The 19,232-nt window shown below is 45.9% G+C and overlaps 1 protein-coding gene and 1 long non-coding RNA gene across 6 annotated transcripts in view; one reads left to right on the top strand and one right to left on the bottom strand.

Moving 5' to 3' along the window:
• LOC150038993 (tubulinyl-Tyr carboxypeptidase 2) overlaps nucleotides 1–9,390 on the bottom strand; it is a 41,851-nt gene extending 32,461 nt beyond the window's left edge. For 4 of the 5 annotated variants that reach the window (XR_016534573.1, XM_090328145.1, XM_090328144.1 and 1 more), the window contains exon 1: nucleotides 8,088–8,363. Coding sequence is in view for 3 of the 5 variants with exons in the window: in XM_090328145.1 (XP_090184271.1) it covers nucleotides 8,088–8,363 (276 nt within the window). In the remaining 2 variants the exon portion in view is untranslated. Of the gene's footprint in view, nucleotides 1–8,087; nucleotides 8,364–9,349 lie in introns of those variants that run through there. The other variant, XM_090328146.1, reaches the window with a different exon arrangement.
• Nucleotides 9,391–9,637: 247 nt separating this feature from the next.
• LOC150038992 (uncharacterized) lies at nucleotides 9,638–11,165 on the top strand. The gene is made up of 3 exons (XR_016534569.1): nucleotides 9,638–9,728; nucleotides 10,433–10,638; nucleotides 10,893–11,165. It is a non-coding gene; the product is annotated as an uncharacterized LOC150038992 (long non-coding RNA).
• Nucleotides 11,166–19,232: the final 8,067 nt, after the last annotated feature.

Raw genomic sequence — 19,232 nt, 5'->3', positions numbered from 1 at the left:
TGTCCCCATGGATCCTGGCCTAGAACAGACATAGAGGTACTTCTTGAGTTCTCCTGTTTTTATTGTGTGACACATTTTGGTGCATGGTTAACAATGCCCCACCCCTCATTTTCTGTGCTCAACTCTAGGGCATCATTTGCATAGAGTACAAGGCCAGTGATGCCCTAAACATTTGCTCTCAGGCACCATTCTTCATGCAGTGCCCATTGGGCTTCTTCCCTAAGTGGATTAGGAACGATTCCTCTTCTTTCCTTGACTTTCTGTAGTACTTCAGACTCATGAGGACTCTTACTCTTTTAACCTCAGTGCAACCACGTCAACTTTAATAACCCCTCTGCCTCTTGGTCAACACACAGTCAAACCACTCCTAGGAAGAGAGGGAACCCAGACAAGCATGATTTCATTTCACTCTGTTGTATGTACATTTGGGCTTTTCTGTCTGCTTTTGTTTATTCCTCCCGTATGTGTCTCAGTCTCCTGACCTCTGTCTGTGAGATGAGTCACTGGTGACAGGGCAGCTTAGTCGTGGTGTAGCTAGAAGGGAGAGAGGCTCCTCCAAGCATTATTAGCATCTTAGGGAGCAGCAGAAAGGGCTCAAAGGAAGATTAGTCCTTTCCTTGGGGAAAACAGGGCCAGTGAGGCCTCTGGGATTAGTCCCTAGCAAATAGGAAGGGAAGCAGCTAAGGCTGGGTACAGCCCTGCACAGCTTGATGGTCAGCAAAATCAGATGCTGCCTAAGTATGTTTCTGGCTCTCTCAGTAGCTCTCCAGGCATAAGCTCTGTGAGTAAGCTGAGAGCACACTGCCCTTAAGCATGAAAAGAAGACTTTTCATACTTGTACCCCTTACGCCATTCTTTGACCTGCATTTCCTCTCATTGTTTCTAGACCAGCATAGCTTCGAGCTCTCCATTCACAGCAGCTACCGCTTCCCTTCAGTGGAAAGGAAACTAGTTACATTTTCTATATCAACGCATGGTGGGGGGGTGACACACAGACACAACTGTTCTGCATGCCACACTTTCTTTATAACACCTCAACACAAATAAGTCACATTTCTGGCTGGGAGAGTCATGGGAGCAAATGTTCACACAGAAACATTCTGCTCTCCCAAATGACTCTATACACACACACACACACTGACTCACTCACAATGTGTCTTTGTACTTCTGCCCCCAAAATGTAGTAATTATCAAGCTTATCTTAATGTTGCCACAACATCCATAGATGGGGCTACCTATATCTGGAATTCTGTGTAAGAATGTGCCAGAAAGTTCACAGACAGAAGAAAGGTCAGATGGGAACAAATACCTTACCAAAATCCCTCTACAGGGAGGGAGAATCAGGAAGACAGAATCAGGAAGTACAGAAGGAAGAGAGGAAAAAATGACAGCTTATTAAGCTATGCATGGGGCTACACAGAAAAGCCTTAGTGTGGGGAAATCTGAAGGGTGCAGAGCCTACCCTGCCTAGCCAATAACTATGATCAGAGCCTGCCGAGGGCCTAACCGCCACATTCTTTCAACTCCCCTCAAGGTCATAAGGTCATGGGGTCTACAGAACACATAGTGGTGCGGGGAGGGGGGGTAGTGGTTGCAGGCAGCTGCTGATCTGAGAATAGCAACCTAACGGCGCCCAAGGGCTTTATAAAACAGCTGCACGGTTACCTTAGCTTGGCTGTGAATGGAGCAATGGAGATATGGCCACATTTGCTCCCAGCTAGGAGGACAAATGTATACATTCCCCATTCAAGGCCTCAGTAGGGAGACGAGCAGACTGCAGAGGGGTTGATGTCATCGGCTACCACGCACCCTAACATCTAAGCTGGCTGGGGTTCTCACAGGGAAGCATTTGACCAGAGTCCTGGGCTGCCAGTGTTTCTACTGGTGGGCTTCTTGGAGTATTACGATGAGGTACACAGGGCTAAGTTCTAATCCCTGCTCTGTCTTCTACAAGCTGTATACCTCAGTTAAGCTCCATAACCCTTCTAGGCCTCTACTTTCTTCTCAGTAAAATAAGAATACTATCACCTACCTCAGGCCCCTCAGCTGTGAGAAATGTGAGGCGCTCTATTAAAGCCGGCAGTGTGGAGCCTGGCCACAGGAGATCAGTGGGGGGAAGCTGTGTTGTTATTCCTCGCTCACTGTCTCAGTGGTCTAAGATCAGGAATGTTTCCATTCCCCTTTCAAAAACTGGAAAACAACCTGAACAGGGGCCCCGAGTTCCTGAACACTTAGCTCGAGAGCTTCATACATGAAGGTGCTTGCTCATGCTAATGGAAATAGGAATTTCAGCTTCCCGCTAGGGACATGTGGTGACAATGGATTAATATTCTTAATTTCTGAAGAATTCCCACAAAGTCTTGATGCCTCAATGTTTCTCTAAAGGTAGAAACAACCCAAGTTATTTCATCTATGGAGAGATAAAATACATAAACAAAATGTGATATACATACATCATGGAATATTAGCCTTCAAAAGGAAAAACATTTGGGGACACACTAACATGTGGATGCACCATAACCATATTTTACTAAGTGAAATGCACCATCATAAGAGAGCACATATTGTATAATTCCTGTTAAATGAGATTCCTAGAATTGTCAGATTTAAAGAGACAGAAAGTCTCTTTAAGCATAGTTGTAAGGGGACCAGGCAGGAAGCAGCTTATGAAGTTAGTGCTTAATTTGAACTAATGTCAGGTGATGAAAAATCCTAGAAAAGGGTGATGGTAAAACAAGCACAGTAATGTGAATGTCCTCAGGATGTAGAATTGTTGCATTAGCAAACTCTCAATCACAGTGACAAAATACCAATAGCTACTTCAAGGACACACTCCAATGACCTACCATCTTTTCTTGAGCTCCATCTCTGAAAACTTCCACCACCACCCCATAGGCTGGGGCAGAGTCTTCCACACATGGGCCTCTCTGGGGATCAATGAAGAACTGCAGTAGATCAACTATACAACTTCAAATGGTTCAAACACTAAGTTTAGTGTTACATGAATTTCACAACAAGGGAAAAGGCCACAAAACCATGATTCATGACAGAATACAGTGACTACATGCTTGAAAAAAATGTTCAAAGTAATAATTTAATACAAATGAAAGCTACTGTAAACTATCATTTCCCACCTTTTCTGTTGGTAAGGGCATCCTGAAATGCAGATACCCAGTGCTGGCACGATGCTTTCCTGCAGTACTGAATTCAGTAATGTACATAAATTGGTTTGGCCTTTCTAGGAAAAACTTAAAGCATACTCTTTGTCTTTTCCCCTATTGAATATCTCTCCCTAGGCTATTTCCCTGTTGCATTGTACCAGTTACTACCTGAAACTCAACTTTGATTTTCTATGATTCCTCCTCTCAAGGCCATCACCTCCTGCCTTGTAAATAGTCTAGCTCACTGAGGTAGAATCCAGAGGGAAAAGATGATGAACCTCCACACAGATACTATGCCTGTGACCTGAGGGAGGGACCCAGAGAGACTTACTGGGGAGGAAAGAAGAGGGAGGGGAGTGGGCAAAAGATGATAATTCAAGAGGAACAAGAATAACACAAGGTTAGAGGTATGGCTCAAGTAGTGGTAGAATACTTGCCCTACAGAGCATAAGACCTTTGGTTCAACCCCCAGAGCTACTTAAAATATAAGGGGGAAAAAATGACAGTGGCATCAGTGGCTCAAGCCTGCAGTCCTAGCTATTCAGGAGGCTAAAATCTGAGGATGAATGTTCAACACCAGTCTAAGCAGGAAAAGTCTGTGGGATTCTTATCTCCAACTAACCGCCAGAAACTGGAAATAGCGCTGTGGCTCACCGTTGCAGAGCACTAGCCTTGAGCAAAAAAGCTCAGGGGCAATGCCCAGGGCTTAAGTTCAAGCCCCATGGCTGACAGAAAAAAGAAAAAAGAAATCAAACTAAATAAAAGAAAAATCCCAGGGGAGACTGTTGAGGCCCATCTCTCTTCCACTCTGTTCTTGCCAACTCTGAATGAGCTGTCAGAAGAAAACAAAAAGAAGGGATATGAGGAAGCACGGGCATGTAGCTGGTATTGCCATGTGGGAAAGAGAAGGATAGGCAAGGAGCTGGGAGGCAGCAAGAGGCCCAGAAACTATCAGTCTGAGAAAAAGCAGAGTGTTTTGTTACTTCTGCTCTGAAAAAATATACAGCATAGGATCCAGGCTCTAAGCACCCGAATCGTGTGTGGTAGAGAGATCCTCTTATAAGCTCAGGCTGGGCAGTATAGACAAGATCATTCCAGGCCTGGACAAGGGGAGAGAGGGAGAGAGCTGTAGGAGTGAAAGTGCAGAGGGCAGGCTCAGGCTGCGTTCCTGCCTTCAGCAAAGTCTCCAGTGGCCAGAGCTCACACGTTTGCACCCGGGTACAGCTAAGATCATTACGTGTGAAATATTTCCTAATTTAGAAGAAATGTGAGAATGAGACACAAACACATGAACCACAAAACCAACACACACACACACACACACACACACACACACACACACACACACACACACAAGAAACCATGGATATTTCTTCAGGAACTCATCCTAGTTCCTCCTCAACTGAGTAGTTTTTGGCTCTGGCCAGCCACAATGCCCAGCACCTTTTCCTGGGTCTCCCTCTAGCCTCCTCTCACTTTTTACCTTTCCTCTCTTCTCCTCTCTGTCTCTGTCTCATTCCCTCTCTCTCTTTCTCTCCCCCCTTCTCTCTTTCTCCCCCCTCCCCGTCTCTCTCTCTCTCCTTTCCTCCCTGCATCTTTTTTCCATGGTAATTTGATCCTGTTGCCTTTTAGACTTCTAGTTGGCATATAGCAAGAATATGTGCTGGGGTAAGGCGGTACCCTTAAGCAGAAGAGCTCAGGGACAACGCCCGGGCCCAGAGTTCAAGTCCCACGACCAACCATTAAAAAAAAAAAAAAAAGAGTATGGGCGACACAAGGCCTCATGGTAGACACTCACCTCTTGGTGAATGGATGTGTCCCCAATACTTCAGAGAGGGACACATCCTGATAACACAACACCTCTGAAAGGTTCTACCGTCTCTCAAGAAAGCTGGGGATGGAGTCTTCAACATATGGGCCTTTGGGGGACATTCAAGATCTTAACTAGAACAACTATACAACTCCAACTCATTCAAACAGTAAATTCAGTGTTACATCTGCTTTACCACAGCAAAGGAAAAGGCCACAAAAGGATGATTCACAACAGAATGGGAAGAGTGAATAAATATTTGAAATAATATTCAAAGTAATAATGCAAATGAAAGCTACTATAAAATATTATTTCCCACCTTTCTGGCTAGCAAGGACATTCTGAGATGCAGAGAGCAATGCTGGCAAAAAAAAAAAAACCATAAATTGGTTATGGCTTATCTTCTGTACAAATTCCTCAGAAAAAGCTGATTTGTGAAGAAGGTGAAGAAGACTTGGCCACTGAGGAAAGTCTACCAAGTTGAATCTAGGACCAGCCCTGTGTCAGAGATGAAGCCTCTGGACACAGGAGCTTTGGGAACCATTTCCATGTCTGGACCTGGTTTGGAGCCAACATTTGGGGAAAGTGGAGGCCAAGGAAATGCCATGATGGTGTTGGAGGTAGAAAGCCAATTACTAAGTTGCAATCTAAGAGAACAAAATATTTATGTTTGTATGTAGATTCAAAAGTCCAACTGCCAACCTTTGGGCAGGAGAATATCTGGCTGAGTAGCAGTTGTCATGTGACTTCGGGGCTACTGTGAAAGTACAGTATGATGTGATACTGTATTAGACAGAGGACATTATATTTGATTTTGAGGAAGAGTCTTATATCCCAAGCTTCACTTGAACTCATGGCTCTCCTGTTTCTACCTCTCAAGCTACCGGGATTATAGGCAGTAGCCACTATACTTGGCTAGGAACATCCTTGTTTAAGAACACAGCATTCAGGTATAATACTGAACATATCAGGTACAGGTTTCAGAAGCAGAAGTTCTATGTTCTAAACTACTCAGGCAACTTTGAGAATATTGTGTTACCTATGTGTTTGTTTTAGGGAATTGATGATAGACTAACAATAATCCTCGGACATGGCGAAGAGAAGACAGTCTGTTGGTCTAGGAACTGTGACACAGGAAAGGGTGAAAGGTGCTACCTGTGGACAAAGAAGACTAAAGTAAGATGCAGAATGACAGAAATGACACAATTTTGAGGGCTCATAATTTAGCAGACTGCTAGACAGTTCAGCATTAGAGATCCAGAGAGTTGCAGATCTACTGTTATAGCATGTTAGAAAGAACATTGGAGAAAATCTGGTCTACTCTCATTTCACAGATAAGAAAAGCAAACCCTGTGATCTTAAATGAATGACCTGGCTGCAAAACCAGATGTAGCACAGCCAGGACTAGAATTTACTCCCTTGACTTTTACTCTGAATTCCTTCTATCAGAAGAACAATTATCTCGTAGTGGTCAGTATCAGTTTGAGCAGCAAAGAAAGCTGATATGCTGTGTCCTGATTCAAAGAGCAACACCAGGATTAATGGTGAAATGTATGAATGTAAGTGTGTGGTAGGTGTCTAGTCTAAGAAAAAGGCTTCTAAATGCAGAGCTGTGACTCCTGTGGTAGAACACCAGCCTTGAGCAAAAGACCTAAGCATGAGGCTCTGAGTTCAAATTCCATTAACCTCATACATACACATGCAAAGAAAAAATTTCCTCCACATTCAAATCTGGCAAGGCCATCTGGGATGGCCTAACAGTCTCCAAGAAAAGAGAATTAATGCTGTGATTTCATGGTTCCCACATGGATAAGGGCTTCCACATACAAGACAGAATGGAAGCAGGAAGAATCCACAATGAAAGGCAGGAATGGAGCTGAGGACATAAGTCAGAGAGTCAATAATGACCCCTGTTCCCAGAGGCCACCTCTTCCAAATTTAAGGGCTGGGGCTGCTTATGCAAAAGTAAAGAAAAATTCTGAAATCAGAACTGCAAACCAGAAACTGAGCTGCTGGTGTTGAAGGAGAGCTGAGCAAGGATAATCACACTGGGCGTTCAAGCAGACAAGCTTCTAGTTGGGAATAATGAAGACTTCTTTGACCAGCAGAGTAAGAAAACACTGACTGATACAGCAGAAAGTTGCGACTCTGTCACATCCCAAGGGCACATGCATCCTTTTGGCTGTCAGGGTCAGAGGCTCAGCTGTCATCAGGCGCAGGACTATACCAGATGGCCTTCGAGGACACAGGTTGGGTATTTCTAGAATTTCAGCCATACCGGTGTCCCCTGGTGTTCAAGGGAAACCATTCACTATGCTTGGGCACCCAGGCTCCCCCAGCATCTCTCCCCAGTGTATATTTTGAAATTTCTAGAAGGCAGCTATTCCCTTCCTTTCATAATGACATTCTAGATTCCGAGCCCAATAGCCTAGCTGGCTTCTCTCCAAGGTAAAGAAAGGAAAGAAAGAAAGAAAGAAAGAAAGAAAGAAAGAAAGAAAGAAAGAAAGAAAGAAAGAAGCAAGCATCATTCCTGAAGTCTCTCTTCTTTTATCCAGAAAAACTAATTCATTATGTGCATTGGAAAGTCCCTTTCAAGCCACAGCCAAAACTCTTCCTTTTTTTTTCTTTCTTTCTTGGATCCCAGGATAAGCTAAGAAGAGACAGTTCTCTGTTTTTGCAAGTTTCAGAGGTGAAAGTCACTGTCATGAAAGAAAAAAAAAAAAACACTGGCAGAAAGTCTAGAAATGATTCACAGTGACTGGCTGACTGCAAATTCATTCACAACTTAATAAATCATTTGCTACGGGGTGGAGGGGGGGAGAGACGCTTCAAAGCAGAGTAGGTCCTTGGGGATCCGTGCGTTCTCGGTAGGTGGTTTCGCAGGGCAGACTCGGCCTTCAGGAAATCAGTGAGTTTGGTTAGTGAAGACACCTCGGCCCAACCCAACCTCTCAGTTCCAGGGCTGCAATTTCCAAAGCTGTCCCGACAAACGTTGACCAGGAAGCCTAGCGCGGGCGGGAGGAGCTGGAGTGGCCAGCGGGACCCGCGCCCCAGAGACGCCTTACCAGGCGCTCGGTACACCGCCCCTCCCGCCCTCGCCAGCGGGAGCCACTGACCTTTGCCAAGAAGGCGGCGTTCCGGATGGCGCCCACCATCTCGCCCCCCTTGGGATGCACCTTGGCCACGTGCATCCACATGCGCTCCCAGGTGTGGCTGTCGATGGGGAAGCCGCTCTTGTTAACGTGAAACAGCACCCCACCGTCTTTGTCCTCCTCCTCCGAGCCCCCGCTGGTGGTGAGGCTCACGGGCCGCGCGTGGCTGCTCCGAGATCGGGTGCCCTTGGCGTTTTTGGGGTGGGGGCAGCGGCGAGTGTCGGCCGCGGAGCCGGTCATGGCGCGTTGGAGAGCGAGCAGGGCGGCGGGGGCGCGCGGCGGCAGCGGCGGCAGCGGGGGGCGTGTGCGCGCGGGCGCGGCGGGGGGATCAGCGCCCCGCGAGGGCGGCCTTCTCCATGCCTCTCGCGGCGGCGGCAGGACGCGCGGAGGGGAAGCGACGCGGGGGCTCGGCGAGGGTGGCCGGGCGGCTTCCCGCTTACCAGCGGTGCCTGAAATCAGCGGGGACAGCAGACACCGGGGCTAAGTGGCCGTGGGGAGGGATGGAGCGCGGGGAGGGAGGGTGGGGCTGTGGAAGCTGGGGAGAGGGGGATCTCCGCATCACCCCCTTGGTTTCCCCTCGCACGCCTCCAGACCCCTTCCATCCCCACCCCGCACACCACCACCGCCGCCACCAACCACCGAGGAACTGAACCGCAGCTTCCAGCCTGGCGATTACCTAGAAAGGTGGCTGGGAATTTGCCACAACCTTTCACATACATCTAAAAGCCGAGGGGTGAGGAGGAATGCAAAGGATGGCAGGGGGAGATGAGGGAGCGCAGGGCATGGGGGGGGGGGCGGGGACGAGGTGAGCAGAAGAAAGACAAACTCGGGGAGCGTGGAGAAACCCGGAGGGCCCCGCTACGCCCCTCACAGTCCTCGATCCCCAGAGGAGGCAGAGCGGGGAGCCGAACCAAAAAATAAATAAATAATAAAATAAAATAAAATAAAACGTGCAGACACGTGAGCGCCCGGCGCCGCAGCAGCCCCGGCTTGCAAAGGCGGCCCCCGGCTTGGCCCGGGAAGCCTCCCCCACCCCCTTTCCCAGGACCCCCGCCCGCGAACGGGGCGGTTCCAGCCCGGGATTCCAGGGGAACGCGTTCCATCCGCCCCCCCTTCCGCCGAGTTCCAGCGCCGGGCAGGCGTGGAAGAGTGGGGGGTGGGAGGGGAACCGGCTGCCCGCAGGGCGCGGGAAGGCGACGCGCGGCGCTCGCCGGGGGTGGACCCACCTCGGGACGGGCGGCTTCATTACCGCAGAGCGTCTCGGGGCGGGCGGGGACGGCGGCTGAGGTCGGGGTTGCAGGGACTGCCGCGGTCGTCGCCTCATTCCATGTCCCATTCTCGAATGTTATTCTGTGACATATAACCAAGTCACAAGGGCAGCCGCCGATGTTCCGAATGCGTCCATTGGCCACCGCAACAAAGAGGGGCGGGTCCTGGGCTCGAGATTCTACAACCTCGAGCTCCCCGGACGCTCTGATTGGTTCTGAGGGTTCCCGGGTGGGCGGGGACTGGAGTAGAGGAAGCCGGGCGGCCACGAGAAACCAGAGAGCTGCTGGGTCCTGGGAGCTCCCTGGAGTTTGTAGTTTCCCCACGGGTCGTGACACGGTGAGGGGTTGCAAGTGTGGGCAACAAAGGACCAGGAGAGCCACCCCCCCCCAGTCAGGGACCCTGAGTTTAGGGAAGGCTTGGCGCCGGAGCAGCATTCCCTGCAGAGGACCGGGCAGTCCCCTGCTCCTACCTGGAATGCACCCAGGTGCTTTGGTGAGGGGCGGTTTCTCTGTGTGCACAAAATTAAGTGTTTGGGTTTTTTTTTCCTTTTAAATGCTGCACGTTCCTCTCGAATTCTCCGTTCTTAGTTATGGTTAATAGTAAAGGGTCTCTAACATCCTGACATTTGACAATTAGCCCAGGTGTCCAGCCAGGCCCCCACAGTTATTTGGTTGGAGAAGAAGCTGCAAGCATGCTTCAAAACCATGACACAGAGATGGATGGCCTTTCCACACTCACCAACGAAACATCTTTTTAAAGGCAGTGCTTTAAAAGAAAATTATGGTATTAAAGAGCAAAACGAGGTGGGGAAAGCACCAGATTACTGACCTTTGGCTCAGTACGTCTAAGTATGTGGCTTGTTGAGCTGTGTGACCATGAGCAAATCCATTGTCTACTCTTCCTGGGGGAAAAAAACATAGAGTAGAACCCTCACTCTCCCAGTGTTCTCCTAGTTCTAGGCTGTGTGGTTGCCCAACTTGCTCTCTTGTGGACACATAGAAACCTGGCCATAATAGACTTTTTTTCTCTTTGAACTCCAGGCCAGCTGTCCAGCTTTGAGAAGTTGAAGCTGCTATGACCACACTGTGAACCTTCAGTTAAGAATATCTTGGTAGCTGGATGTGGTGATATATACCTATCATCCCAGAACTATGGAGGATAAAGCAAGAGGATCACAGAGTGAGACCTATCCCACAAAAGCAAAAACAAAAGCAAGCAAAAAGTACTCCGCGGTGCACAGGCACAGGTAGGGAAACCTGACTCTTGCAGGCTGTTCTACCTTGGCTGGCTTTGAACCTCAGTCCTCAGATCTCAGTCTCTTTGAGCAGCTAAGATCAGAGCAGGTAGTTCATACCTAACTATCTGCACCCAACAGTTTTCATATCTGGATTAACAGAAGTCATATCTTGGAGAGTAATCTATCTTTTTCCTCTTGACTATTCTTCATTTTGCATTTATCCTCAAATAGATCCCTCTCTCCTTATTCCCTTTTCTGTCCAGGGCTCTAGAGTTTCAGAATGAGATTTTATACACAAAGGACAAGAACACAACCTGACATACCTCAGGAGGAAACAGCTCTCACCATGCTCACCAGCCAGTGAACATCAAAGAGTATCAATCATACCTCAGGAGGAAACAGCTCTCACCATGCTCACCAGCCAGTGAACATCAAAGAGTATCAATGGTCACCTTTTTCAGAAATACTTCCTGCTGCCCCATGCAAGCCAAGTCTAAAGATCTGTAGTCACCTTGTAAAATCAAGGTCTGGTTCTACTTTACCTGGATAAAAATTCTAAGTACAGGATGGAGCTATTATTTTATCTTCTTGCATCTGAGAACTCCCTGACAGCTGATGGGGTGGAAGAGCTTTTGTTGTTTCTCTCCAATGTTCCAATTGCCTGCTTTCTTCTTTTGCAGGGATTGGGATAGGTGGAAAAACCACATGACATTATCCTATGAAGACAGAGCCAAGATCTGGCTTCTTTTCCAGTAAGGCAATGGGGAGGCTTCTGGAAGGAAATGTGCTGACTCTGTCAGTCACAAGGATTCTTTTTTTTTTTTTTTTGTCAGTCCTGGGCTTGAGCTCAGGGCCTGAGCACTGTCCTTGGACTTTCTCAAGGCTAGAGCTCTACCACTTGAGCCTCAGCACCACTTCCGACTTTTTTCTATGTATGTGGTACCGAGGAATCGAACCCGGGTCTTCATGCATGCTAGGCAAGCACTTTAACCACTAGGCCAAACTCCCGGCCTCACAAGGATTCTTGTTCAAAATTCCTATGCAGGGTTGGAAGGGTGGCTTAGTGGTAGAATAATTGCCTAGTATGCACAAAGCCCTGGCTTCAATTCCTCGGTACCACATACACAGAAAAAGCTGGAAGTGGTAGAGTGCTGGCCTTGAGAAAGACCCAACAACAGTGCCCAGGTCCTGAGTTCAAGCCCCGGGACTGGTAAATAAAGAAAAGAATTCTTATGCATTTGACAGCTGGGTTGGGCTGTACCATTAGCCAATTTTGTTCTTCATTCCCTTACTTTTTTGTGTGTGTGACACTCTGAGGGGGACCCAAATCCTATGGATTAGAGGCTTGAACATTCCATTCATAAAGTGATAGCTATACATACATGTGATGGGACAAGGTCAATTTGTGATTTGAACAAGGACGTGTGATAACTGAATGCTCAATATCAGAAGTCATGGTCACTTCCATTCATAGGGGAAAAATAACTAGTTCAGAAGAGCAGTGTAGTAGGAAGTCCTGGAATGAGAACAGAGTTCAAATGGTACTTCATTATTCAAGTTGTCAGAATCACAAAGATAAGTGGGAACACAAAATACTACTAAGATGGACCATATTTTTAGCTCAATCACTTGCAGATGCTACAATTTGGGATAAAGTACCATCTCTGAGTCTTAATTATCGTGAAAAGTAGGTACAATACAAGCATGTTTTATTCATCAATGAGATGAAGTATTTTGTCTTTGTTAGCTTGTATAAGGAGGAAAGATTGATTTGGCTCGTGGTTTCAGAGTTCAGTCCTGATTGCTTGGTCCTATTTAGGACCAATAACAACATGGGAGGCAGAACATAGTGGTAGGAAGCAAATGTTGGAATAAGGCTGCTCACCATATGGCCTCCAGGAGAGAGAGCGACAGAGACAGAGAGGGGATACTAGTATCCCAACACTCCCTTCAAAGACATGACCCTAGTGATAACATTCTTTCTACCAGATCCAACTCCCCAAAACACCACCATCTGGCAATCAAGATTTTAGCACATTAGATTTTAGAGGGAGTATTTCAGACCCAAACCATAACATGAGGTCTGTATAAACGCTTAAGTACCTAGTACATAGAATTGGACCTTACTCTGTATCTGAGGCCATTACACAAACAGAATTTGAAACAGTTCCTAGCACATCTGGGAACATTATTCCATTATCTGCAAGATAATGTTCCCAATTTCCCAGGGAAAGGGACAAACCTTTAAAAGAAGCCATGGGTGTATGGAAGGGAACAGGAAAACTGGGGATGGAGCAATTGACACAGCACACACGGGAATTGGCAGAGTTTCCTTCTGCCTCCATTGATAGCACAGAGGAAAACCCACCCAATTATGGGTGGAATTTTACCCCCTCCCCCAACTCCTGACATATGAATATATATGTTGAAGTTCTAACCACTAGTAATGAAGAATGTGACCATATTTGGAAATACTGTCATTGCAGATGTAATTAGTTATGATGAGATCATACAAAAGAGGCTGAGCTCCAAATACAATATGATAGATGTGTTCATAAAAAGGGAAATTTTGGATGCAGAGCCAAAGGAGCACAGAACACCATGGGAAGATTGGAACCCTACTGCTACAGCCAAGGAACTCCTAGAAGCTAGGAAAAATACCTGAAACAGATCTTGCCCTAGTGCTTTCAGAGTGTTTTCAGATCTGCCAATGCCTTGATCCTACACTTTTAGTTTCCAGAAATGTGTGATGATGAACATCTGTTTATACCACAGTTGTGGTTGAAATATGAAAAGTCTCTTCACGGCCTCATGAATTGAATGACTAATTCTAGTTAGTGTCACTATTTTGGGAAATGCTGGAAACATAGGAAATGGTGTGTAGTTGAAGGAAATCCCAAGAGGCATGCCTTTGAAGGTTATACCTGGTCTCCAGCTCTGTCCTCAGCTTCCTATCCACCTTGAGGTAAAGATATCCACACAGTGTTTTGCCTAAGCACATACGGCCAGCAACCATTGACTGAAACCCTTGAAATTGGGAGCTAAAATGGTGTTCCCTTAAGTTGTTTGGTCAGGCATTTTGTCACAGTGAGTACCTAACGCAATTGCTCAGTTATACATAGCCTAGGTGTTCAGGGACTGGCCTGATGAGGGAAGTAAGTACACACTGTGCTGGTTCAAACTCCACAACTAACAAAAATAAATAAATAAATAAATAACCCCTAAATGTTTGCTAGACGCTGGTGACTCACACCTGTAATCCTAACTATTCAGGAGGGTGAAATCTGAGGATGACAGTTCCAAGCCAGCTTTGGCAGAAAAGTCCATGAGTCTCTTATCTCCAATGAACCAAACAGAAAAAGCTGGAAGTGGCACTGTGGCTCAAATGTCAGAGTGCTATCCTTGAGCAAAAAGAAGCTAAGGGATAGTGCCCAGGTACTGAGTTCAACCCCCAGGACTGGCAAAAAAAAAATAATAAAAAACACTGTGTTCCTGTGCTGAAATGACATTTTTAGGGCCAGGAGCATGGCCTAGTGGTAAGAGTGCTTGCCTAGCATGCATGAAGCCCTGGGTTCAATTTCTCGGTACCACATACAGAGAAAAAAGCTGGAAGTGGTGCTGAGGCTCAAGTGGTAGACTGCTAGCCTTGAAAAAGCCCAAGGACAGCATTCAGGCCCTGAGTTCAAGCCCCAGGACTGGCAAAAACAAACAAAAAAACATACACAGTGAACAGGGAAAAACATTGATGAATTAGACTTGGGAAAAAACCAACTAGAACAAAATATGATCGATAGAGGTACTCATCTGTAATACCAGCTACTCTGGAGGCAAAAACAGACAAAAGAATAGCATTTTGAGGTCAACTCAGGGAAAAGTTAATGAGGTAATCTCTCAAAAACAAGCCAGAAGCCAAGAACAGTGGTTCATGCTGTAACCCAGCTACTTAGGAGACAAGAGATCTAGAGGATCATAGTTAAAAGCCAACCACTGCTGGATTCAGATGAAATGTCACACTACAGGCTATGGGCTCTGGCTTCTGAGCAGCCTTCAAAGGGGCTGGGTGAAGTAATGGAGGGAATTCTCTCCATATGGAAAGCATTTTGACCAGGGAGAAGCAAGAGTTGGGAGGAAGCCTTGCTCGAGAAATGCTTTCTTTCTTCTCATGGGCTGTTCTGAGATGCTTTTTCAGTATAGCCTGCCCAGAGATATACTGCATGGCTAACGCAGACATACTAAGTAACCCATCCTGGCCCTTATAGCTGGTCAGGAAGCAGTTAACTGCTTGAGGCACACACTTTGCATTGCCTGTCAATTGCCTGCAATTGCCAACCTCCTTTCCCTTTCATTTACTCTTGCTGTCTTCCCAGTCTGCATTTAATCTCTACTTTGGGTCCTGATGCTTACAGAAACAAGAGCGAAAACAACTGCTTTCACCAGGATAACTCTAGAAAACAAATCCTCAAAATGGATTTGGGGATTGTATTGTTCATCCCTCAGAGATCAATAGAGATTACTAATATTAAAAGGGATGATAATGACCCTGATATGTGATAGCCCCACATGGTTTAGAGATAAACCATTCCATAAGGGTTTAGAGACAGTGTTTGGTGACTATAAGATACAAGAGAGCCTTTCCACCAACATGGCACTCAAAGAACATGCTCTAGTCCTTCCCGAAGGTGAAGCCAAAACAAAAGCCTGAAGGTCAAGAAGTTCAGGCTAAAGGGATCTAAAGACAAGCACAAAGAGATGTCCTGTGGGTCACCTTCTAGTGACCCAAGACACTGGGGCTCGATATAGCTCAAAGCTCCTCAGAAGAGCACCTGTAGGAGAAAGCATTTTGACCACTATGCAGTCATCCAGGTCCCCCCACAGCAAAGGGCTCTGTGCAGAAGGCAGAAGATGACACACTGAATGTGCCCATGTTCACTGTGGCAGTCAAGGTCAACTAGCAGATAATTATCAACTCCTGAAATGCTTTGAAAGATAGAGAGCCTCTCGGGAAACTTTAAGAAAGAGTTTTATGTCCTCCAGTCATTGGATAAACTCTAAATATGAACCCCAATCTGGTGACAGTATAGGAGATTAGCAAAGGAGATTAAATGCATAGCCCTGACAAGCTGTCATGGTAGGAAAAAGCACAGGGACCTTGAATAGCAACACATGGATCGTGCATATGCTTCTTGAACCTTCAGGCCCCCTAAACTCTTCCACTTAGGGAAGAACCCTTTCTTGTGGTTTGTTTTCCACTTATGATCTCCGATAATACCAGAGTTGGGTTGTAACACAACTTATACTATAAAGAAAAGACTATAGTCCAACAAAAAAGGAGACTACACCTACCAATGATACTTCACAACTTAAGTAAGGTGTGGGAAATGTGTGGGAGTGGACACTGTGAACATTGTGCTGAGTGTGGCAGGGCAGGGAGGCAGCAAGTTAAGTCGGGAGGATTCATTAGTTGTGGATTGTCATGCAGAATTGGGGATTTGGGTTGAGTGATAAAACACGCAAAGGCATGGAGGTTAACCTCCTGTGGAATAGCCAATAGTAAACAGGATATGAGAAGTTTATAGGGATAAATTTCTGTACTGGCCTCCATTGTCACATTTCTCTGGGGCACAGTTCCTCCATACAATTGTCCAAAGACTTACCACATGACAAGTGCGCATGTCTGCCAGGCCACCTGCAGTGAGTGTCCCCTGATACTCGTTAGAATGCAGAAGCCAAACCAGAAACTCATTACCTTGTGTTTCTATCCAGCTGGCCTTTCCCTTCTCTTTTTCTTGCTTTTGCTATTTTGAGTTAACATCCCCCAAGTAGAGCATCAGCACTTAATCCTTGCTTGAGGCTGCAGTTTTAGGGGTTTAGCACAGTTGTCCTCAACTCTTACTTACCTAAGGCCTCATTAAAATGCAGATTGTGATTCAACAGGTCTGGAGTGAAGCCTGAGCTTGTATATTTCTCTTCAGCAACCCCCTTACCCTCACTGGGACCGAGGACCACACTTTGAGAAGAACATTCTAGAATTCTTATCTTAAGACATAGCCTTAGGTGCAGGGGGAAATGAACAGGTTGACATAACTTCAAGAAAGTTAATTATCTAAATGAGAACAATGAAAGTAAAAATTTTAGAGGAATATCTATATTTATATATATTTCTATATAGCAATACACACACACACACACACACACACACACACACACACACACACAAATAGCAAATATAGTAAAATGACCCAGGATAGGGAAAGTTTATGAAACCAAATTCTACATAATCAAACTGATGTACTGGGAATGAAGTGGTACAGTGACTTAAGTGGTAGAGTGCTAACCTTGGGAAAGCCCAAGGACAGTGCTCAGGCCCTGAGTTCAAGTTCCAGGACTGGCTAAAAAATACAAATAAAATTGATATGTGGGCTGGGAGTTTGGCCTAGTGGTTAAAGTGCTTGCCTAGCATGCACGAAGACCCGGGTTCGATTCCTCGAGACCACATACATAGAAAAAAACCGGAAGTGGTGCTGAGGCTCCAGTTGTAGAGCTCTAGCCTTGAGAAAGTCCAAGGACAGTGCTCAGGCCCTGAGCTCAAGCCCAGGACTGGAAAAACAAAAAACAAAAAAAAAAAACTGATGTGTGTGTGGGGGGGGGGGGAAGCACTTACAAAAGCATACTGAGTAACTTCCAGAACTATGAGAGCTGAGCTTGAGGCTAAGGTCACTATCAAGGTCATTATCTAAAACTGTGTGCAAAAGTGGACTCAGAAGGAATGCCTGCTGCTGCCTTGAATGTGAGATCGTACAACTTGTATTGCCTCCAGCTTGACTGGGCTTGCGGCTCTTAACACCACCTCCAATACCATTTCTGTGCGAAGCACCCTCAATAAAATCCAGACGATTCAGCCACGACTCGCTATCACCAGAAAAATAGATGCTTAGTTAGTACAGAATTGATTTCTTCCTACTATTTCACTCTGAATCAATGTTTCATGTGGGTGGATGAGGCTGGTGGAAATCAGGTGACTGGCTTGTGCGCTACTTAGAAGATGGAGGGAAATTTCTAGATCTTGTCTTTTAGACACCTGATAGCATACAGCAAATGAGTAAACGTATGGCATTGTGGGGACAGTGTTCAGTGTTCTTATCATAGAAGAAGGGACGCACACATAGGAAAGAAAGGAGCAAAAAAAAAACCCTGTAGTTTGAGATTTGTAGGCATTGATGTGATTTCATCATGTTAAAGCACAGGTATATATCTGTGTATATATGCACACATAAATGTATGCACATGAATGTATATGTATATTTATTTATTTATTTATTTATTGGCCAGTCCTGGGCTTGAGCTCAGGGCTTGAGCACTGTCCTTGGATTTTCTCAAGGCTAGGGCTCTACCACTTGAGCCACAGCACCACTTCTGGCTTTTTGCTACATATATGGTACCGAGGAATCAAACCCGGGTCTTCGTGCATGCTAGGCAAGCACTCTACCACTAGGCCAAACTCCCGGCCCCTGTCCTTGGACTTTCTCAAGGCTAGAACTCTACCACTTGAGCCTCAGCACCATTTCTAGCTTTTGTCTGTGTATGTGGTACCGAGGAACCGAACCTGGGTTTTCATGATTGCTTGGCAAGCACTCTACCACTAGGCCAAACTCCCTACCCCATGTATGTATATTTATATATATCATATAGATAGATAGATAGATAGATAGATAGATAGATAGATAGATAGATAGATAGAGACAGAGGGACAGAGAGAGACAGAGAGAGACAGAGAGCAGAGAGAGACAGAGAGGCTATGAAAGCATGTTTATTATAGATTTGGTTCACATGGTTATGAGGGCCAAGAAGTCCCATGTTCTGTCATTTCTAGATGAAGCCTAGAGAATGAGTAAAGCTGGTTGCATAACTTACTGTGAGTGCAAAGGCCTGAGAATTGGGACAGAGGCAATGATGCAGTTTCTACCTGAGTCTAAAACGCCCAAGAAGCAGTAGCATTGACATCTAAGTACAGGAGACAGCGGATATGATCTGGTCATGCCTTACCCTAAGCAAATGGGTACATAAAACTAACTATCCTAATCTTATTATGTCAGAAAGTGGCTGCTTCAAATTGCTGAGGGCATATCCTAAAGACAAAATGACAGCAGGTAGCTTAAATGGCTTCCAGTGATCAAATCTAGGACAATTTCAGTACTAAGTAAATTACCTTTGTAATGAATTACAAACCATTGGTAAAATAAAAATCCAGGTGCCTGCACTGATTCTAAGTGAATAAACAAATGGGAAAGAAGGAAAGACTCTTGCACGCAATACAGCACAATGCAGAGACTAGAAAGTCACTTGACAACCATTATTATAAAGATTAGTTCCAACAAGAATTACAGAAGGACCCCAAATCTAGAGGGAATTTTTGACGTAGGGTAGGGTATGTATAATTCTCTTCGGTGGTGATGTTACAACACAGTGTCCAGGTGATCAAAAATGACACCCTCAATGACGGTGCTGGGAAGCCGGACAGCAAGCCTTCATCACTTCCTACAGACACAGCATCCCTCCCGTAAAATCCTGACTGAATCCATCACAGGAATCAAACTGTCTGGCCA

Source organism: Megascapheus bottae, unplaced genomic scaffold, assembly GCF_031878675.1.
Source record: "Megascapheus bottae isolate mThoBot1 unplaced genomic scaffold, mThoBot2.hap1 H_1, whole genome shotgun sequence".
In the NCBI taxonomy this organism is placed as follows: Eukaryota; Metazoa; Chordata; class Mammalia; order Rodentia; family Geomyidae; genus Megascapheus; species Megascapheus bottae.
This window is presented reverse-complemented; position numbering and strand designations above follow the sequence as displayed.